General features: G+C 36.4%; 1 protein-coding gene across 12 annotated transcripts in view; it reads right to left on the reverse strand.

Annotated features, from left to right (window-relative positions):
• The window catches only part of RAPGEF2 (Rap guanine nucleotide exchange factor 2), a 487,682-nt gene that overhangs the window by 84,908 nt on the left and 378,844 nt on the right, over positions 1-23,930 (reverse strand). For 3 of the 12 annotated variants that reach the window (XM_050790934.1, XM_050790932.1, XM_050790930.1), the window contains exon 1: positions 7,226-8,132. The exons of 7 other annotated variants lie outside the window; for them this stretch is intronic. In XM_050790934.1, coding sequence (XP_050646891.1) covers positions 7,226-7,285 — 60 coding nt within the window. In that variant the 5' untranslated portion in view covers positions 7,286-8,132. 2 more of the 12 variants (XM_050790931.1, XM_050790935.1) reach the window with 2 other exon arrangements.

Genomic DNA, 23,930 nt, shown 5'->3' on the forward strand with positions numbered 1-23,930 from the left:
AGGGTATGTTTCATTTAATCATCAAACCAAGTCAATATTGCAAACCAGTAATGTATCTCTCTAGAGTTCATTGAAGAAGAATATAACTTTGATAACTGTAAAGAAATTTTTCAGGCTGTCACTTTATTAATAAACGTAAGGCTAACTCATGCCTAAGATGTCTCCGAAAACAGCCTTCATGATGAATATCCAGTGTAAGTTGTAAAAGAGAATTTGGTCTATTGATGTGGAATGAAGAGATCTGAAGCATATGGGGCATATTTATATAGTGACTTCAGAGTACAAAAGAAATATAGATAGTGGATGATTGATATGATGTATCATAGACTGCAATTATAATAAGATTCTTATATATCATACACACACACAAGCGAAAGAGAGAAAAACACAACAAAACTACATACAAGGCCTATGTTAGAGGTTCAATTAAGAAGAAGAAATGGCAGAGGGTGACAAGTGATTAACTCTTTATGGCATGGGTGTTTCTGTACCAATAGGAAAGACAGTGAGTGGCAGGGACCATTGGTGAGCTTAAGAGAACTTCTTGTGTGATGCAATATGCTGCATTTTTAAAGTCTGCTCTGTTACATCATGTCTTTAAAGTAGCTTTAAGGTAGCAAAGTTATATCTACATTCCCTAATATATCTTTTCTATTGGTTTCTTAATCTATGTTCCAAAAACCAGACACTATTCCATTTAGCCCATTCTGTGTAATACCTAAGACAATACTAATAGCATTGGCATCTTAATACTATATGGAAATAATCACAAGCATGTGTCATGTCTATAAAGACCACTTCTTAAGGATGAAGAAAAAGTAGGTCAGAGAGAACAAAGATCTCAGAACAAGGATATTAATAGAGACCTTAAGGACACATTTACAAACTTTCATTTAAACTACAAACACACTACACACACACACGTGTATATTTTTATACATGCTCACATGGTTATATCTGTATGTAGCTATACTTAGACACTCATTTTATTTTTAAAATATTTTTCAAAAAAGCTTATAAGCAAACTATATTTGAATAAAATATATAATGATAAAAGTTATTTGATCTAAATTGAAAAGGCTTTCAAAAGTTTATAAAGAGCATTACAGACATGACAGTAATAAGTTAGTTTTTCTAAAATGAGGGATATAAAGTAAGCATTAAAAAGTACTTCATTAAGGATTGAAAGTAACTGTAAAATAATTTTACCTTTATTGTTAAACAAAAGAAAATGAAGAAAACTTCAGCATTCATCTGGAGGAATTCTTAACAGATTACCTGAATAAATTAGGAGTTTGGTCAAACCTCTGGAGGCAGATTAAAGAAATGTCAGGGCTGGGTGCAGTGGCTCAGCCTGTAATCCAGCACTTTGGGAGGCCAAGGCAGGCACATCACCTGAGGTGAGGAGTTCAAGACCAGCCTGGCCAACATGGCGAAATTCCGCCTCTACTAAAAATACAAAAATTAGCTGGGCGTGGTGGCGGGCGCCTGTAATCCCAGCTACTTGGGAGACTGAGGGGGAGGAATGCTTGAACCCGGGAGACGGAGGTAGCAGTGAGCCAAGACTGTGTCACTGTACTTCAGCCCAGGCGACAGAGCGAGACTCCATCTCAAAAAATGAAGAGAAGAGAAGAGAAGAGAAGAGAAGAGAAGAGAAGAGACGAGAAGAGACGAGAAGAGAAGAGAAATGTCAGGTTATGTTTAAGGAATACTTATACCTATGAGACCAAACTTACAGAGCATTTACTTTGGTGCATTTTATATAATATTTAAAATGAGAAAGAAAGAAAGAAACTGATTACTGATCTTACTAGGGTTAAATGGTTAAAGGAGAATAACTGAATTCCTAATGATACATTTTGAGCATTTGCTTTTTCTAAAGTTCATCATTCTTTTTCACTAACCTAAATTGATTTTATTTTCAGATAGATTTTTTAATGAATTATTACTAAAAATATTTAAAAGCAAAGATACGAAGTATACTTATTTTGACTAAAAGTAAAGATCTTACTTTAATATGTCCTCTGTGACATAACTGGATACACAGTGATACCACTGGAAAAAGCACTGTCTTACCCATATAAGCAGAGCATGCAATGTCTTGGCAAGTTTCTAAATACATTTCTTCACTTCTAATGGGGGTAAAAAGATCTATTATTTGTTGCCAGGGTTTCTTGGCCCAAATCCAAGGCAAGACGACCTTGTCCTTGAATGAAACAACAGGATATGCTTCCTCTCAATCCCCTCTGCTAGCAAGCACAGTGGAAAATCATGCCAAGAGATAAGTTTATTTCATCTCAGGAAATATATCTGTTATAATAGACAAAATAAAGATCAGATAATGAAGAGGTGGAGTCTCACCCAGAAGAGGTGTACCCTAGCCTCTATAATTAGTCCTGGTGCTTTTTTCCTACATTGCTAAGGAAAATCCATCAATCAAAATATACTAAAGAAACATTCTACCCAATGTTTACAGACAAGGTCAAACTGTCATGGTAATATAACTCATTTTTTGTTAATTGAGTTCTCTTAAATCTGTTCCAGCTGAAAGACAGGAAGGAGAGGTGAAGAAAGAGGTTACACTCCTTTGCTGCATCTTCAAAATAGTCATTAATTTATCTGGTATTCTAACATCCTCCACTCCATCACCTGTACTGACCTACTTCTCTCTAACACAAAACTCCAACAGTGATGATTTCATTGTTTTTCCTCAGAACCCTCATATTCTTCTCCATCTTCCTACCTTGGGCCCTCACATGTTATTGTTCCAGCCTGAAAAATCCTTCTCTATACTGTACTCTTAACAGCTGATAAACAGTTTTAAATTCCAGCCATACCGTTTGAACACATGGAATTCATTCCAGATGTAATCTGTCATCTAACTGTAAAGACCAAACAAATTTATAAGCATCAATTAGAAGAACTAATAAAATTAAGCACTGCATATTAAGTGATCCTGATTCCTTATTAACATAGAGATAAATATGAAGCGTTAAGGACCAAGTCAAAGTCAAGCCATGAACACAGCAAGCTGAGAAATGAGAAAAAAAAATGAACCTGGAGTGTTTCTCATCAGGCCAGCTTGTCCTAAAATAAAAGAGCCCAATCTTATACGTTTATAAGGGAACAAATGTAGATTATAGAGGGTCTTAAGTGACCAATAGGAATTTAGAAAATATGGTTAAGTTATATCCTTCTTGGTTAAGGGGCTTCTGAATGATGAAAATGATACTTATGGCTACAGATGAGTCATGGGCGGTATGGACTTAAGGGAGGTGATCATGAATTGAAGTCAGGCTCCACCGTATGCAGGGTTCACTGGGGCAGAAACAGGCGAGACGCAATGGCAAGGTTCAGGACTTCTAGTAGAACACAAGTGGCCACGGTCAGGCACTCAGAAATTACAAAGGGAATAGGCAGAGGAAGTTGAGACATTGAGCATATGTTTAAAGAGTTAAGCAGCAAAAAGGAAATGTACACGGTAGGGCCAAACACAGAAAAGCAGAAGGAAGAAAGGAACTGGGCTAAATGGCAACTATTCCTGACCATCTCAACTCAAGTCAACATGATTTCAAAATGGATAGATGTACGATTGACTCAGCCAAGCAATGAAAGTTTTGTAAAATGATTTTGATCATGATATTCTTTCTGCTTGGAATGTCACATATGCCAGGAAAAAGACAGCTGCAGGAAAAAAAGCACTTTTTCAAGTTGTATATTCCACTGGTTAATACTAGCTCTCATAATTATGCAGTCTACACACCGGAAGTAGACTAAATTTGGTCACACAGGGATAAGTAGTGTAAGTCTGTGGTTAAGGCAATGGCTATAAAATCAGACAAACCTGGGTACCAATGATGGCTCCACCACTTACTAGTAATATGCTCCTGAGAAAACTCTTTTTAATCTCAGTTTTTTCATATGTAAAAAGGTAATACTGTTTCTTAAGAATTGAGATAATATGTAATATAGTGTCTGCTATGCAGTACATTACTCTATAAATTACAGCTACTGCAATTTATTCCCATATTTAAGTAGGGCACTTTCTTATGTGTACTACTATTTTTATTATTATTTAATCATGACTTGGGCTGTGATTTAAGTATAGCACACTATATAAATCAATTTCTACAAAAATGTAAAATTCAAAAACATGTTATCAGTTTGATAGCATCAAATTAATTTATTTTAAAACTTTTTTTTAATTTACAGAGTTTCTAATCCATCCTACATTGTGGAATTTTCAAAGGCATCTGAGCTGGACAAAATGGGGAGAGAAGAGCTTCACTTTAAAAAACAAAACAGTTGGTAAATTGAGTAAAGATACTTTTAATGCTAACATTTTCCCTAACTTAATGAGCCTATAAAACTTTTCTTCATCTACCATCTATTAACAGTCTATCCAACTAATGGTCCACAGTAGTCTTTAGAAAAACGCAGTCTCATAATACAGTTCTGAAATGTTAGAAATCTCCTCTTATTTTAAAAAGAAATCACAAGATTTTTACATTTTTATATTCACAAAATCATGAGATTCCTCTGAAGACTAACAGAAAAGCACCACATGACTATAAAAATACAGCCCAGTGCTGGGTGCATTTCTGGTGACATGTGGGTATTCATCCTAGTATTATCAATCAACCACATAACATGGAATTGGGGGGAGGTGTGATAAAATATGTAAAATTTACTAGTTAAAAAGGTTGAGACTTTATTCATCCAAAAGTTTAAAGAGAAATTCAAAGGTATTTATCGTACGTCTATTATGTGCCAGCAACTAAGGTATGCATCGAATGAGAGACAACAAATAAAGAATAAAAGCCCATGAGATCTGAAAGGTTCTGATAAAGTACAATAACTGAGCTTACTACTTATGCCTTGTCATAGCTAAAAAATGCCTCCACCCCAAATTTAATGGTTTTTGTTTTCTAGTACTGCACTACCTGCTGCAGTCAAAGAAGCCAAGCCATTTAAAAGTCCACAAACTTTTTGAAGAAGCAAAAACAGAAGTATTTGTGAATTTAATAAATTCTATTCATTTGAAATTAGCTCTGACACCATAAAACCTCATAGGATGAAAAAGGGGCCATCTCACTCATTTTTGCCCAACAACTACATTGAGTCATTTATTGAGAGCCTGAGTAATTATTTTCTTATTAAACTCCTCACACACAATTAAAATTTTAAAGGTCTGATTATTACATAGCAAGCTCAATAGAATCAAAGGACTAGTCAACTATGATACAGCAAGATCTTGATATCCTAAGCTGCATGTGGCATCTTGAGATGGCAAATTCTAGTATTTTAAGTTCTAACCAAAGTATCATGGGCAATACCACTCACATATTTTCTATAAATTGCTTGATCCAAAGTTATTTTATTGCTAGTGTTACTTTAGTTTAGTATCTCTCTAAATTGTAGCAAAATATAGGCACTTGTCAGGAAACAAACAGGTTTACAGAATAAGATCAGGGACTGTAGTTCAGGCACTACTAGGTAGTATCTGTCCCAACTGGCCTTTTCATGAATGTAGTAATATGTTTTCCTCCTCCTGGCAGTAAATGGTTTTAACAACTTTCTTTTCTTTTTTTAAATAGAGATGAATTTCACTATGCTGCCCACAGTAGTCTCAAACTTCTGGCCTCAAGCAATCCTACCACCTCTGCCTCTCAAAGTGCTCGGATTATAGGTGTGAGCCACCACGCCCAGCCAACAATTTTCTTTGTTCATTAAATTTATATTATTATTCATTTAAATACCCCCCCACACAAACATACACACATACTTTAAGAAAAGACATATGAAACAGTTAAGTAAAAAGCCTGGGGTTTAACTTTTATTTCTAAGGTTCCTCAAGTATAGCTTAACTAACACTCTTACTTTTACCTGGAAAATCATGACTACAGAAGAGTTTAATTTCAAAGGCCCTGTTAAGAAAATCAAACTACAATGGAACTTCTCTACAACACCCTTTACTACTAGTGAAATTAAGTTTAGGGCTGGTCTTTCTCTGGATCTGATCCAAAGAGAGTTAATTAGTGAAGTACCACGAGGACCTCACGGTAAGGGGCTGGGCTCTCGGCGCAGCGTCATAACATGCTTCCCACACAGCCGCTGCCTTAAGCGCAGCTTGCATGGCTCATTCCTGAGGTGAGACAGTGCGCAAAGAATCACTTCGTCTAAGAACACCTCTTGGATTTAGTTGGTAATTTTGTTCATAATGATGAACAAAACCAAATTATACTCATGAACCTAAGCATCTAAATACTCTACATTCATGGCCTCCTATCTATAAACTTACAAAGCCTCAGCGACTTATTTCCACTTTTGAAGTTTACCATCTTATCTTCTTTAGAATACATGAAAGACAATTCCTACACTTTAACAACCTGCTAGATGCTAGGATGTAGAAGAAGGCATTTCAAAAATACTTAGACTACTATACAAGCTGCCTAAATTCATGCATTTTCATTTTGAGGATTGAATATATTTATGTATGTATCAATCAGGTGAATTTGTGTGATGCCAGAAAACTCCCAATATGGTGATATAAAAGTAGCACTGTGAGAACTCACATTCCTGAAACAGGAGGCTCTGACTTGCTGTTAGGCATAGAAAAGTCTTTCTCGGTAGCTGCCCATGGGATTTCAGCTTGACAAACACATAGCTGACTCATGGGATCAATTATAAAGAAGGAGTAATTTTTTGTGGCATTAAAAAAAATCTGTGTTTTCATAAGTGATGAATACATGTTAAGAAGTCAGATAAATCCCACTGATCGCTTTATTACCAAATCAATAACCAAAGCTCTCCCTCCTACACTCAAACCTACATGTGAATTCCTCACTATAGATTCCTGTTCTCAATAACCTTTCTGATGATTTCTCATTAATTTCAACTACAAAAACATTTTTTTTGAAAACTATTCAAGTATTAAGTCGAAGCTGAACTGTCACGCTTTAGTTTCTGAATATAAAAATCAGCTGCCCAATATTTCTCAGTATTAGTGATTTTGCTTTAAATAAATTGCTGGTCTTGCTTCAAATTTTTAAAAATTACAACATTGGAGGAACAAGGCAGTTTTAATGTACCCTCCCCTCCTCCAAGCAGACTATTATACCTTCTACAAAAACTGTTTTCCCTCAAGAGAAAGAGCAACATTCCCATTTTAAAGCAGTTCTCTATGACGTGCTATCAAAGCACAAGCGGCATTTGCGATACTTACTGAGTGTTTCTCCTGCTGGCCCATAACTCCATGGTTAGCTGGGATTGCTAGTGGTTTCATAATGAAGAAACATATGCTGAACTGAATTTACACATCATGTACCAATCTCTCACGATGGCAAGTCACCCTCTACAGCATTAAATTAAAAGAAAAAGGAAAGAAAAAAAAAAAAAAGAGGGAGGAGGGAAAACCAAGCTGCAGCTTAAAGTGTCACTACTGGTAAGCTTAAAAACCCTTCACACTTGTAGACCAGAAAAGGAATCCGAACAACAGTGTTCGTCTCCATTTTTATAACATTGAAACTCTAACCATCCTAGGCTATGACAAGACCGAGAAAACCTCATACAGCTCTCAGTCTTCCAAGAGAACAAGATCATTTCTGAGATTGAAGAACAAGAGGCAAAAGAAAAGGAGAGGAAAAAAAAAAAAAAAGAAAAAAGCTAAAATGGCTGACTGCACACAGACTCCCCTCAAAAAGGCTTAACACAGAATTATATTAGTCAGGGTGGTATAAGAACCAGGCTCTAGCATTCAGCCAAGCATTGTTAATACCCTTGTTTCATCTGCAATCACACATACAGAACCCTCCAACCAAGAGAAAAAAAAAGAAAATGAAAGAAAGAAAAAAATCAGGGCAGAGCGTGTGAATCGGGAACTCCTCCCTAGCTGCTAATGATGCTGACAGAGTGGTGACCAGTGATCTCTGTCCCACTCCACTAACCAAGTTTGCACAATTAATCTTAGCAGCATGACACTGATGGACATTTAATTTAATGATGTCTGTCCCTCACACTCAACACAAGCATGCCTGCTAGCAAGAGAGCCACTAACAGAAACACAGCACATGCACACACACAATCTCAAAAATCATGAGTCTGAATGCAATACACCAATATAATTACATTATTGTGCTTACTTTGGAGGACCATGGCTGCAGGCAGTTGGCATAGCAACGCACAAGGAAAGCCATTTCCTGGATAGAAAGCTTCCTTTTCTAAATAAAAAATTCCTCTTAGGAAACAAACGGCATTGCTGCTTCCTGCAGAAAGCAAGACACTGTAGTCTGTCTCTTAACCTGCAAGGCTCACACTCAATGCAGTTCTAGTGATGTAAGTGGATTTCTCTCTCACCCTCCCTCTCCCTATATACACTGAAATATTCAGCTCAAATGGTACACACATTCCTTAAGACTCGCCCCCTCCTCTACTTAACCATTTCACTCATTAAGTTAGCAATGGACAATTCAGATAAAGTAACAAGCTCTTGCCTGTATTCTATCAGCAGCTGTAGGTTAAGCAAGTCTCAGAGGGATGGAATCCATTGATTGCTGACTCCAAATAATATCACTGAAGACAGGGTGGGAAAACGGAGCAAGGACTTACTTGAACAGCTTTGAACTAAAATATGATTTTTTTTCACCAAGGTGAAGATAAAGGAATCAATGTGACCTCTATCCCACCCTCAAATATCGCTGTGCTATAGTAAACAAATATCTATCAAAAATTTATAAAATGCACACTTGACAAGCATTGTATAAATTTAGACGATGTGATTTTCACAAACACCCACACACACACACACACATACACACACACAGATGCACATATTGCCTTGCAAATAATATAAAAAATTAACCTACCCAGGTTTTTTTGAAAACCAAACCAAACTTCAGAGGCAGAGAGTTGAAATAAAATGAGGATACATTATTCTATTACAAACTCTTAATTTCACGTAGGTATGTAGGTATTTGAAAGACTGCATTATATTTGACAAAGAATAAGGACATTTTAATTCTGAAACACTGGTCAGCTTTTCACAATCAGGTTTATCTATCAATGATGGCACATGTAAAGAAAATAGATACAGAAAATGTAGCATTTTTAGTAATTGACTTTGGAATTGTCAGTGCTTGCTGACTTGTGTTTCTTGACTACTACCTAAGACTCTGCCCACCCTATTCTCTTTCCTTCTTTCTCATCATATCTAAAGGCAACCATTCCCACCACATCACTCTTTTGGATCCTTCTCCAAACGTTACCCATTATTCTTCTTCTGCTATGTATGCTTAACCTCTGCCCCACAACCAGAGTCCTCCCTGCCAGCTTTTAAATGTGCAGGTCTCTCCCATCTCAAAAACAAAACAAAAACAGAAACATTCTCCAGACCCGGTATTTTCCTCTTCCTCCACTTCCCAGACAAATCTCTCAAGAATCTGTTTTGGTTTACACCATTCCTCATCCCATGGAATACTCACATGATGAACCACAGTGATCCTGTTACGCCATTTCTACATCTAATAGTTTCCTTAACATCTCTGTCCATGATCAATCCATCACAACATCTGTTTATTACATTCTCTAATTTTTCTCAAATTTAGATTTCTCTTTGTCTTTGCTGTTATCATCCCACTCCAATCATTATTTTTTGCCTTGAGAACTGTAAAAGTCTCCTTAATTAACTGTCTGGATTCTAACTCCATCCACCCAACCTATTTACAATACCACCTCCTGAAATCTTATAAAAACTAAAGCCTAATCATTTTGCCCTCATCCACTAAGCCCCCTTTACAAATGAAAACAAAACACTTCCATGGCTTCCCACTGCTCCTGGCATAAAGACCAAAACTCTTATCATGATCTGCAAGATTTATACGTTTTCCAGATTTACACCCTGCTCACAGTCACTCTCTGCACTCCCAAGTTGCATGGGCGGCTCTTGCCTCCCTGATAGACAAAAGGGCCTTTGCACACGTTATTTCCTCTGCCTGAAACTTTCCTTCTTCCTTCCTTTCCTGACTGATGCCACCTCCACCCCCAAAAACATACTGGTGAAATACCCTCAGAAATCTCATGTTAGTGTTTATCCCTTCATGGAAGCACTTATTTACTACCGTTGTAATTTTGCATGGAGTCCCAAGAGTATTTAAGCAGTTAGTGTCTGCTTCCTCCACTACACTCTCATCTCCACAATGGCTGGTGCCACATCTGTGTGTGGGCACTCCTGTGTTCGCCGCCCCAAGCACTGCAGGCACTCTCATTCTTGTTGAGTGAATGAACCTTCCACTGACTGGGAAAGGGCACTGGAAAGACCCTATTTAATCCTCTAGACTAGTTTCTGTCAAAATCCCAAATATTTTTCTATAATATTCATAACTAACAACTTAAAAGTAAACTTTTGCCAAAAGGTAGAAGCAACCCAAGTGTTCGACAGATGAATGTATGAATAATATTCATACAAATGTGGTATATGCATTATTCAGCCTTCAAAAGGAATGAATTTCTATTACATGCTACACTACAGATAAAACTTGAAGACATCAAGCTAGAAATAAGCCAGTCACAAAAGGATAAATACTATATAATGCTCTACGCTAGATATCAGAGTAGTCAAATTCACATAGGTACAAAGTAGAATGGAGGTTTCCAGGTGCTGGGGGAAGGAGGGATTGGGGAGTTATTGTTCGATGGCATAGAGTTTTAGCTTGGGAAGATCAAAACAGTTCTGGAGATGGATGGTGGTAATGGTTGCAAAAACAATGGGAATGTATTTAATCCTATTGGCCTTTTACACTTAAAAACACACAAAATTGTAAATTTTATTGTTACTTATATTTTATCACAATTAAAAAAAAGTAAATGGCAACTCAGGGATTAAATAATCAAGTTCTACACCTTCCATCTGGCCCGTGTCCCACAAAACACATATCCATGAGCCAAAAAATTATTCTCAAGGTTATGTCAAATTACCCCCATGCTGATGGTGTCTGACTTTATATATGGAGGTTTCCAATTGCTTGCCTCTCTCTGGAAAAATGTGTGACTTCTCTCAAGATGGAAACTAACCTAATCGGGGAACCTGATAGATGAAGTAAAATCACACATCCTCAGGCACTGATGCTTTTCTGTGCTGAGACTTGGCGTGATCTCTCTCTCAGTCTGGCTCCACTCCTACAACCTACACATCTTAAAACTCATAATTGTAATACAGAAATTTCATTATCCACACTATCTTGTATGTTGAAACACAATTATGACAGGTTATAATATACCAAACACTGCTAAAGAAATAAAACATAAACAAAGGATTTAGGGGAAACCCATATTATAGATTTTATACAAAAAAGAATAAATCACACTTACCTTGACGTTCACTCTAATTTGGGTTATGTTTACCTCATTCCTTAACCATTACCAAGTAGCATTAACTAGATCCGGTTAAGAAAAAGAACCATGTAAGAACTTTCTACCCTGTCAATAACATCCAATGACTTCTAAATTATCAGTAACAACACTCCAAAAAAATGGAGATTATATAGTTCAGGAAACTACTTAATGCAAAGGCTTTCTATGCTATATTTAATACCATTATATTCTTTTTTTTCCATCTGAAGTATTCACTTTCTAATTACTATGAAATTGAGAAAAATGGTCTGTTCTCAGTAATGATTAATCATACTTAGAACATATACAGTGTTTAACCATAGATCTCAATGTGCTTTACAAACATTTAATTAAACTTCATCAAAACCCAAGAGAAACAAGAGAATAATGTACTTATCTTTCATAGAAAAATAAAGTGTATAAGATCATAGAGTTAGTAGCATAGAAGAATGCAAAATAGAATTCTAGGTTTAATACCACTTACTTCACTTAACAGTTAAATATTCCCTCTCACCGCTACCACAGAGGAAAAACTATAGAAGCTGGGGAAAACTTGTGGGTATAGCAGAAAGAAGTCATTCTTTGATACTAGAAAACAAGAAAGTTTACAAATCGGATTTATAGTCTTTAATCGTACCTCCCAAAAATGTCATTTTAAAATGCAATTTTCTATATAAGTACATCAAACTAATTACGCACGGAGCCAACGCAAAATAAAAGATGGTAGACATGGTCAGAAGTTTTACTTTCTTTTTTCCTAAAGCCAATACATCCCGCATTAATAGTGCAATTTCTTTTAGAAGAAAAGTTGATTATCTGATAAACTTTATATTTTAACTCAATCTTACATTTTCACATCATCTATTTCATCCTTGGGTTTACCTCACACAAGTCCTTGACACACCCCACCCAAAGCAGTCACAGAAGACACCTGGGCTAAAATTTCATTTTTCTACTTTCATAAAGTGAAATGGTACTTCTGGTTCATTATTAAAAATAATTTAATTATGAAATAAAATATGAAAGGAACCAATGCAATGGCTGACTCATAGGAAATGCTAGATGCTAACTAAACATCTAAGTGAATCTAAATACAGTCTTCAGAAACACAAGGAATCTGTTGAGCTCATGTTCAGTATCAGAAAAACCTAAATGAGAGTTCAAGAAAGATCACCAAGATTTACTCCACAGATACGTTCCAAGAAAATGTTTTTTAAAAAAGTTTCTGATAGCAAACTGTTTATGTAGCATCTGATTTGTAATTGAAAAATTATGTGGCAACTATCTATAAGAAGTATAAGAAAATTATGTGGCAACTATCTGTAAGAAACATTCACATGGAGCATGTTAGAAGGGCAAGATTAAAAGATGACATGAGATGGAGACATGCAGAAAAACAAAGAAGCCTGTAAGTCCATGAGAAATTCCCACGTGGGACTTTTAAAAATGCACTTACTTGAAAAATGGGCAGACCTTAACAGCAGATTTAACAAAGCTTACTTCATTTCCTAGAATCTATCTTTTAAAAAGGCCAGACTTCACTTACAAACCTCTGCTCAAGGTTTCGGAGGTGGAGTCCTTCAACAGTGGTTGTGAATTGCTTCCATGCTTTTTCTAGGGGCGAGGCCCTAGAACAAGGCTCCCCACTTTAACATTTCACACAGCAACATGGCAAATGTAAAATATTATCTTTATTACGAATTTGACTGTAATATATTCCCTTGGGATTACTATGTTGCACGAGCACAATGATCTGTTAATTATCCCTCTGTTTTTATTTAAGAAAAACAGGAAATACTGCATCACAAACTGGGATTATAAGTTACATGAGGGCAACCTCACAACACTTACCTGATATGGTCAACGACAGACTGGGCTTTATCCCTAGTACTTGACACACAGTAGTTTGCAGAATGAATCATAAGTGATTCCACTTCAACTTAGAAACTAACCTGTTAAATATTATTCCATACTTTTTAAGATGGGGAACCAGACACAGGATGGGTGAGTAATCATAAAAGATGTCTAATTTCTTTACTGACAAAATCTGGAGTTTTAAATAATTTGATAGGCAAAAAGAGTAGGCTAAAACCAGTAAATTTAAATTTAACAGGAATAAATATAAAGACCTACATGAATATTATCAAAATGTCACCTGTACAAGAAAAGGATAGGGGAGGGTCAGGCTTAAGGAACAATTCACAGGTGAGTGGGAGGTAGAAGGGGTTATCTATAAAACAGAGCAAGCCAAAGGCTCTCTCTGAGCCAATGTACAATACCCAAAACCTTAATATAATCTCAGGTTACATGATCAGACCTATGATGTCCAGAGCAAGGAAGACAGAAAATTCTACTGTTATCTGCACTGCAGGGTATTATAGGACCTATGCAAACAACAGCAAGCAGTAACTGGTTTAGGAAAGCTACAAAAAGCTGGTAATATTTAATACAGAAGAAGAGGATTAAAGGGTGGATCTTTATAAACATCTGAAACACAGTTATATAAAAATGGAATATTAATATTCACTTGTATTGCTTTAAAAGAGACCTAGAAACATGAACTAAAATTGTGGAGAGACAGATTACAGCTAACCATAATAGTTTCTTAATAATTAGCCCTTTCCTATAATAAACAATAACTGTTAGGATTTACTAAGTTCAAGAGTTTCTTAATAATTAACCTTTTCTGGCCGGGTGTAGTGACTCATGTCTGTAATCCCAGCACTTGGGGAGGCCGAGGTGGGCGGATCACGAGGTCAGGAGATCGAGACCATCCTGGCTAACACAGTGAAACCCCGTCTCTACTAAAAATACAAAAAAAATTAGCCAGGCATGGTGGTGGCACCTGTAGTCCCAGCTACTGGGGAAGCTGAGGCAGGAGAATAGTGTGAACCCGGGAGGGAGAGCCTGCAGTGAGCCAAGATCACGCCCCTGCACTCCAGCCTGGGCAACAGAGTGACTGGGTCTCAAAAAAAAAAAAAAAAAATTAACCTTTTCCTGGCTGCGGGCACAGTGGCTCATGCCTGTAATCCCAGCACAAAAAATTAGCTAGGCATGGTGGCGCATGCCTGTAATCCCGGCTACTTGAGAGGCTGAGGCAGGAGAATCACTTGAACCTGGGAGGTGGAGGTTGTGGTGAGCTGAGATCACCCCATTACACTCCAGCCTGGGCAACAAGAGTGAAACTCTGTCTCAAAAACTAATAATCATTAACCTTTTCCTATTTAAAATGATAACTGTTAGGATTTACTAAGTTCTTACTTTGTACCAGGCACTGGGATACAAGTTTGACACTCATTCTGTAAAGGAATACCTCTCAAATACCTGTGCTAATTGCAATTTAAAAATCTTAAAGGTAGAGGCTGAATGTTAGTGGTTATAGAAAAGAACTAAACTGCATTAAGTGGTTCAGCCAGAAAATTCTTACAATCCTTTCACACTCTTAAGGTAGTCTCATCTAACATGGCTGTCACCAAACACCAGCTGGTGGGAAAATGGGGTTAGAAGGGTGATATAATATAGAATCACACAAAAAAACCCACCACATTAAGAGACACAGATCTGTTTTGGGATAAGACTTCCTTCATTCCAAGTAGCTCCTTCATTCCAAGATTTTTGTCTTTCTGTTTTGGCAGTGGGAGGGAGAGTATTAAAATGCCCCCTACTTTAAAAAAAAAAAAAAATTTAGGCTGGGCGCAGGGGCTCACACATGTAATCCCAGCACTCTGGGAGGCTGAAGCGGGTGAACTGTTTGAGCTTAGGAGTTCAAGACTACCATGGGCAACATGGTAAAACCTCATCTCTACAAAAAATTAGTCATTGTGGTGCACACCTGTAGTCCCAGCTACTCGTGAGGAGAATCACTTGAGTTTGGGAGGTCAAGGCTGCAGTGACCCGTGACTGCGCCACCACACTCTAGCCTGGGCGACTGAGTGAGACCCTGTCTCAAAAAATTAAAATAAATAAATAAATAAATGATAATAAAAACAAACTATAGTGATAATTGGACGATAGTTAAGCAGTTTTCTTCTTAATGTCCTTACTTAAAAATTAAAAGTTGCCAAACTTAGAAATGGATTAGAGAAAGATGATTTTAAACAATAATTTGAATTATTCAGATTATATATAACTAGATAGTAAGTTTTACAGAAGTTTTTTAAAAACTCTTTGATTTACTTGTATTTTTTCAATATTCTTAAATATTGCCAAAACACTTCCAACATTTTCTGGTACACAAGAAGCAATTTTGAGTGGTATTTTTTTCACCTCTAAAAACTATGAGGAATTTTAGACAACTGTAAGTTATTTCAGTCCATTAAAGAGTCACACCTACAAAAGATCTTTCAGCAAGATTTTGGCTTTCCTTAGTATAATATTAGTGGGCCTAACTTTTAAAATATACTAGTTACATGGTCATCCCTTTGTTATGAAATGGTGCTACTTACTAGTAAAAATGTATCCTATTGGAATGAAGCTAGAAAAGCTAAAAAGAAAAAAAGATAGCTGTGCTTCATTAATGAGAGATACATGGTCAGAAAAGGAAAAACACTTAACTTGTAATAAAAAGACTGATTCATCAACCAAAGTCCGTAACTGCTGTAAATATAGCTCAGTCATCATTTCTGGATATTGGGCACTGGACATTCTATGCCCCAGTCTCTTTCTTCAAAAGGCACTTAAATGGTATACTTCTCAAGTCGTTAAATTATTTGATATATATCTCCTTTGGGCCGTATGTTAAGTTTAAATAACATAAAAAGCAACATATGTTAAATTCATTTTAAAAAATGAGTAATTTCATAGATTGGGTGGGAAAGACCTATGTTTGGCTCTACGTCTAACATTTACTACCTGAGTGACCATGAATATTGAACATGTTACTTAACCTCTTTGGCCTGTGCATGCTTATCTACTGGCAGGGAAATACAGAACTGTGGGCTAGTTTCATTGACAAAACATATGAGTAAACATCTAGCAGACTGGTGTATCATAAACCTTCAGTAAGTGTCAATTCTATCCTCTCTAAAATATTCTAAAAGGTCAGCTGCATTCAAGCCTCGGCCAACCTATATTAATTAATGTTGTACAGTTGTCTGGGACTAAGATCCTTGTGCTGATATCCCTGTATAGACCTGTTAAAGCAGGAAGATCTATAATGCCACTCCTAGAAATACTAAATAACGCTAATTTTGCAAGTTTGATCCAAAGATATCAACATGATGTAACCACGGTATTGCTGAGACCTATATATTATCTGTTGTGTAAAGGACATACACGATGGCATAAAGTTACTATCTGCTTTCAAAGACCTATTGAGTCTTCAGAAATTTAATGTTTAAGAAATACATTTTTATTTTTAAAAAATATAGTGTCTGGAAATATCAAAATATGCAAGTTTTCAAAATGGTTCAACAGTCTTTCTAAAAGAAAGCGACAGTGATTATAAATGGACACATTAACCAATGGACTTTACTACCAGAAATAGAATTGTGCCTGCTCTTTTGTTGTAATCAAATACATTCCAGACAGGAAAAACTTCCAAATAAACTTGCCTGGAAAATAAATAAATATAGAAGACCATCTCAATATAGAAAATATTTTAAACGACACAAAAATTTCTAAAATATTTTCTTGAAAAAAAAAAAGTCAGCCTACCAATATAGCCATGAGTTTAAGATAACAACATTCAATATTCCTTTTTATAAATAAATGAATAAACAAACAAAGCCCAAAACACACACTAATTTCTCCCTCTCCTTAGCAGCTCTAAAAAGGCATGGAGAGCATTTTACTATTCATATTTTAGTTATACTTTGAAATTATCAGTTACTACCATTTTGATACTTAAAAACCAAAGATAATACTAGAATATTTAATTGTAAATATCAGATCATCATTGTTAGAATTGCTAACAGCTGGCCAGATAGTTCATGTTCATGGAAGATTACATTACCTCTGTGTGTCATAAAGTAGCATTTCACATTATTAATAAAGGAAGGCATTCACTCATTAATTCTACAACTGACCCCCAACACTTTAAATGGGATAGGACAAGAAACAAGACATCAGGGATGAAAGAGCCCATATAGCCAAGACAATACTAAGCAAAAAGAACAAAGCTGGAGGCATCATGCTACCCGATTTCCAACTATACTACAAGTCTACAGTAAGCAAAACAGCATGGTACTGTTACAAAACCAGACACACAGACCAACAAAACAGAATAGAGAACTCAGAAATAAGACTGCACATCTACAACCATCTGATCTTCAACAAACCTGAAATAAACAAGCAATGAGGAAAACATTCCCTATTTAATAAATGGTGCTGGGAGAACTAGCTAGCCACATGTAGAAAACTGAAATTGCTCCTTTCTTACACCTTTTACAAAAATTAACTCAAGATAGATGAAAGACTTAAATGTTGGTATGATATGGCTCTGCATCCCCAACCAAATCTCATTTTATAGTTCCCATAATTCCCAAGTGGTGTGAGAGGGACTTGGTGGGAGGTGATTAAATCATGGGGCAGGTCTTTCCTGTGCTGTTCTCATGATAGTGAATGGGTCTCATGAGATTTGATGGTTTTAAAAATGGGAGTTTCTCTGCACAAGCCCTCTCTTTGCCTGCTGCCATCCACATAAGATGTGACTTGCTCCTCCCTGCCTTCCACTATGATTGTGGGGCTTCCCTAGCCACATGGAACTGTGAGTCCAATTAAATATCTTTCTTTTGTAAATTGCCCAGTGTCAGGTATGTCTTTATCAGCAGTGTGAAACTGACTAACACAAATGTAAAACCCAAAACTATTAACAATCCTAGAAGAAAATCTAGACAATGACATTCAGGACATAGGCACGAGCAAAGACTTCACACACTCACACACACACACACACTCGTACACACAAACACCAAAAGCATTGCAACAAAAGCAAAAACTGACAAATGGGATCTAATTAAACTAAAATGCCTCTGCACAGCAAAAGAAACTATCATCAGAGTGAACAGACAACCTACAGAATGGGAGGAAATTTTTACAATCTATCCACCTGACAAAGGTCTAATATCCAGAGTCTACAAGAAACAAAAAACATTTACAAGAAAAAACCAGACAACTCTATTAAAAAATGGGCAAAGGACACGAACAGACACTTCTCAAAAGACACTCATGCAGCCAACAAAAATGAAAAAAAACTCAAACATCACTGATCATTAGAGATATTCAAATCAAAACCACAAGATACCATCTCACACCAATCAGGATGGCTGTTATTAAAAAGTCAAGAAACAACAGATGCTGGCGAAGTTGCAAAGAAAAAGAAACACTTTTACATTGTTGGTGGGAGTATAAATTAGTTCAATAATTGTAGAAGACAGTGTGGCGATTCCTCAAAGACCTAGAGGCAGAAATACCATTTGACCCAGCAATCCCATTACCGGGTATATACCCAAAGGAATAGAAATCATCTTATTATAAAGATACACACACACATGTTCATTGCAGCACTACTCACAACAGCAAAAACATGGAATCAACCCAAATACCCATCAATGATAGACTGGATAAAGAAAATGTGATACATACACACCATGGAATACTCTGCAGCCATAAAAAGGAACAAGATCATGTCCTTTGCAGAGACATGGATGGAGCTGGAAGCCATTATCCTCAGCAAACTAACAAAGGAACAGAAAACCAAATACTGCATTTTCTCACTTTTAAGTGGCAGCACAGGGAGGGGAACAACAGACACTGTGGCCTGGGGGGCCATAGCGGGGGAGAACATCAGTATACATAAAGCTAATACATGGGCTTAATACCTAGGTGATGGGTTGATACGTGTGGCAAACCACCATGTTACACATTTACCTATGTAACAAACCTGTATATCCTGCACATGTATCCTGGAACTTTAAATAAAATTAAACTAAAAGAAGAAATCAGAGATGAACTTCAGAAATCATGTTTGGTCAGTTCAACAGTGTGCTAGACATAAACAAAATATACTGACCATCTAGGAAATGCTTACTAAAAGACTGTCTTAGAGCAAATGTATGAAAAACCTGTTTTCTGGATGGTTTATGTTTTATAGGAAGTAAGTATTTTTTCCAAGACAGAAAGCAAACTTAAAATCTGTTTGACCAAAATTTAAAAGTATGCATCACTAAACTCAGTGAACTTTTAAGATTAAAAACAAAACTAACAATATATTAATAATCCAATCAACTACTACAAAACATGGTATTTACAATAAAAGTAAAAACACAGTATGGAAGAAAATGAGACTACTGAAAAAAATACCCAGAAACAATGCATGAACCTATGGTGACGCCTTATCACACAGAATATTCATCTGGCCATTTCAGTTTTCACCAAGCGAGACCCACCATTTCAGATTTGAGGAGTTGAGACAACATTTCCAGTACCTTTCCAAAGGCAGCTCTATTCCCTCAGACAATTATTTTGCTTTATAGTAGCTGATTACTGAAAGAATTCTGAATGTCAGAGCACAGTCATGAGTTGCCAATCACACTTTGTGATAACAAGGGAAACTGGCCACTTACGTCTTAATATAAGAACAAGGAGATAGAAAAAGAATGAAGGCAGCACAAAGGCACCAGTAAAACAAACAAACACACACTATATATTCAAAATAGAGCAAAAGAGAGAGAAAAATTCTAGAAATAAAGTAAGGGGAGCTTTGAGAAGAAAGAAGTTTTAAAAACGGTCACACATCATGACGACAGAATGACCGGGAATACATTCCAAGAAAGGCGTCACTGGGCAATTTTGTTTGTCTTTGTACAAACATCATGGGAGTGTACTTACACAAACCTAGATGATGTTGCCTACTACACATCTAGCTAGGCTCTATGGGATAGCCTATTCCTCCTAGGTGACAAACCTGTACAGCAGGTCACTGTACTGAATCCTGTATGCAACTGCAATACAATGGTAAGTATTTCCATACGTAAAATACCTAAACACAGAAAAGCTACAGTAAAAATACTGTACTATAATCTAGGACCACTGTTGTGTATGTGGTCCTTCATTGACAAAAACATCATTATGCAGCATATGACTATTTAAAGAGTCATGCTGGTGGGACATGGTGGCTCATGCCTGTGATCCCAGCACTTTGGGAGGCCAAGGTGGGTAGATCACCTGGGGTCAGGAGTTCGAGACCAGCCTGGCCAACATGGTGAAACCCTGTCTCTACTAAAAATTAGACAGGCATAGTGGCACACGCCTGTAGTTCCAGCTACTTGGGACGCAGAGGTGGGAAAATCACTTGAACCCAGAAGGTGGGGGTTGCAGTGAGTGGAGATTGTGCCACCGTACTCCCGCCTGGGTGACAGAGCGAGACTCCGTCTCAAAGGCGGGGGGGGAAGTCATGCTGTATTAGGTACAGATTTTGGACTTGTCAGCTTCCACAATAGCATATGCCAATTCCTTAACGTCTCCTTCCCTTAACACTCCACTGGTTCTGTTTATTTGCAGAACTCTATTAAACTATGCAAATAAAATCTGAAGAACCAGTGAATCAAAGCTATAAGAGACTAGTTTACAAAGTATGGTCTCAGGACCCCGAGGATCCCCAAGGCTCTTAAGGAGTTCATAAAGTCAAACTATGTTTTCATTCTGACACTAAAATGTTGCTTGCTTTTTTCACTGTGCTGATGTGCAAAAGCAAAAATGGGTAAAACCTGACTGATGTCTTAGCATATATCAGGACACTGGTATCACTACTAATGTGTAACTACTGTCATTACCAATATGGTCCTCGTATTCTTTACCACCACTCACAGTCGCAAAAAAAGAAAATGCAGTATTACTTGAAAGTGTCCTTGATAAAGCAGTAATAATTAATTGCATTAAATCTCCACCCATTAGTATACATCCTTTTAATATTCTGTATGATGAAGTGAGAAGTCTGCATAAAGCACTTTTGTTACAATGTACAATGGTTGTCTCAAGGAAAAGATGTGCAATTATTTGAGTCGTGAGTGAACTGGCCCCTTTTTTCACAGAAAAACATTTTCATTTGAAAGAACAAATAATAAAAAAAAAAACTATGGTTATTCGGACTTGGGTATCTGGCAGGTGTTTTCTAAAAATGAACAAAATGAGCCTGTCATTTGAAGAAAAACAGCTGATAGTACTTTGCTAATGATAAAATTTGAAGTTTCAACTAAAAGAATTTTGAAAAACATATCTAACACAGTTTGATAGCTTCTTAATAATTAACGCACTTTCTTTATGAGATCTGTGGTGGTATTAACAAATGTGACTTTTCTTTATATTGTATAATGTGCCAAAATTCAGAAGACTGTTTAACCTAGTGACCAATGCATGATGTTACAAAAGTATGCATAAGTAAAAAGATCCTTTCATGTGCAAGTAAGACCAATGGGTTTTAATAAAAGAGAATAAGGCAAGTTACACTAACATGGTTTTAAATTCTTCATTGCTATTGATCTTTAAGAAACCACTACTGGTCAAATTTTGGTGCAGTCTTTCAAAGAACATCCACAATTATTTTTGAAAGCTGTTAAAATACTCTTCCCTCTTCCAACTACCTATGCATGTGAGGTCAGATTTTCTTCATATACTTTACATACTTCAACCAGAGCAGCGTATCACAACAGATTGAATACAGATATGAGAATCCAACTGTCTATTACACCAATATTAAACGTATTTGCTAAAGTATAAAACACTATCATTCTCCTTAAAAATTTTTGCTTTATAAAATATTTCCCCTTAGAAACCCTCATGTTAATGTGTAATGGGTTTATTACTATTTTTAAATTAATCAATGGATACATATTCAAAATTCTGTTTCATTTCTGATGTGGTAAATAGTAATAGAGATAAACAAAAACTCATTAGAGCCAAAAATTTTTTTTAGAAGTTTAAAGGAGTCCAGAGGTTAAACTGTTTGAAAACTGCTGCAACAAGAAAACAATCAGCCTCTCTTAGCTGATGTGAAAGAATGCAGAGTTATCAACTGTCCTTAGATTTCCTGTTTACACCCACTTCAGAGCAGAACCCTCTGACTGACAACTTAATCTGCTTGCAGAATAGCTGGCTGCTTTTTTAGTCTAACCAAAGTTAATACTAAAAGACAGGCAAAAGTTTATACTAAAGAGTAATTTTTAAACTGAGCTGTTAAGTGCTCCTCAAAAATGCCCATTGTAAAGGACATCAAGAATATCAATGATGACCAAGTATTCTCTACATCCCAGTTGGTTAGGGATATGCTTATTTCATAAATTAACAAAGGGCAAAATGATCCTTTTCTAAAAACTTTCCTGAGTGTTCCAAAAGTCCTGATCATTCAAACAATTTTTAAAGGTTCAGTTCAAATTTTTGTATAAAGAAATACAGGGCCAGGCGCCTATAATCCCAATACTTTGGGAGGCCAAGGCAGGCAGATCTCTTGAGCTCAGGAGCTCAACCCAGCCTGGTCAACATGGCGAAACGCTGTCTCTACAAAAAAAAAAAAAAAAAAAAGACATAAATGAGCCGAGTGTGCTCGCTCACGCCTGTAGTATTCTCAGCTATTAGGAAGGCTGAGGTGGGAGGATCTTTTAAGCTTGAAAAGCGGAGGTTGCAGTGAGCCAAGATCATGCCACTGCACTCCAGCTTGGGTGACAGAGCAAGAGACCTTGTCTCCAAAAAAAAAAAAAAAAAGAAGTGTGCTAATAATCGGTGAAAGGGAAATGTCACGACTTGTTTTGAGGTTTTAACTTTATTTTCTAACACCCTCAAATGCCTTCTGTACTGTATCGAAACCATAGATGACAGGTTACCATTGCTATTCTCATAGACATCTGAGTAAAAATCAAAACAGCCTGAGTATTTTCTTTTTCATCCTCAAATATTTCCCTTTGTAATTACTCCACTATTTATCTAAATCAGCAATTCATATTACAGGTTTGGTCCACTCTACTGCCATACCATTTCTCTCCTAGGTCAGCTATTCCAAATGTCATGTTACATCCAACTACCACCTGTCTTCCACTTAATTATTATTATTTTTACTTTTCCATAGGTTATTGGGGTACAGGTGGTATCTGGTTACATGAGTAAGTTCTTTAGCGGTGATTTGTGAGACCCTGGTGCACCCACCTCTAGAGCAGTATACACTGCACCATATATGTTGTCTTCTGTCTTCCACTTGAAAGGAAGATTTAAGGGGATGGGGAAGGATATCTGATCATTTACTGAGTCCAAAAGAAATTGCTATAACACAATTATTTAGTAATGTTTTAAAAATAGATTCTACAATTACTTTTTCCAAAAAATCTTTAAAGGTATTTTTTAGCCTATGTGTAATTTTATTTTACTTTTTTGCCTTGATATTTTCCAATATGAGTAATTTTAATTTTCACAAAGGATGCTAGGCAGTACATCTGTGAAATGGATATGCTCAGTCAGTCCAAAGTTCACTACTAATATACTTAACCCTACTGAGCTGTATCATAAAAATGTTAAGATGGTAACATTAATGGTATTTGGGTTTCTTTAACCAAAAAAGA

The sequence above is a fragment of the Macaca thibetana genome, chromosome 5 (assembly GCF_024542745.1).
Source record: "Macaca thibetana thibetana isolate TM-01 chromosome 5, ASM2454274v1, whole genome shotgun sequence".
NCBI classification, from domain to species: Eukaryota; Metazoa; Chordata; class Mammalia; order Primates; family Cercopithecidae; genus Macaca; species Macaca thibetana.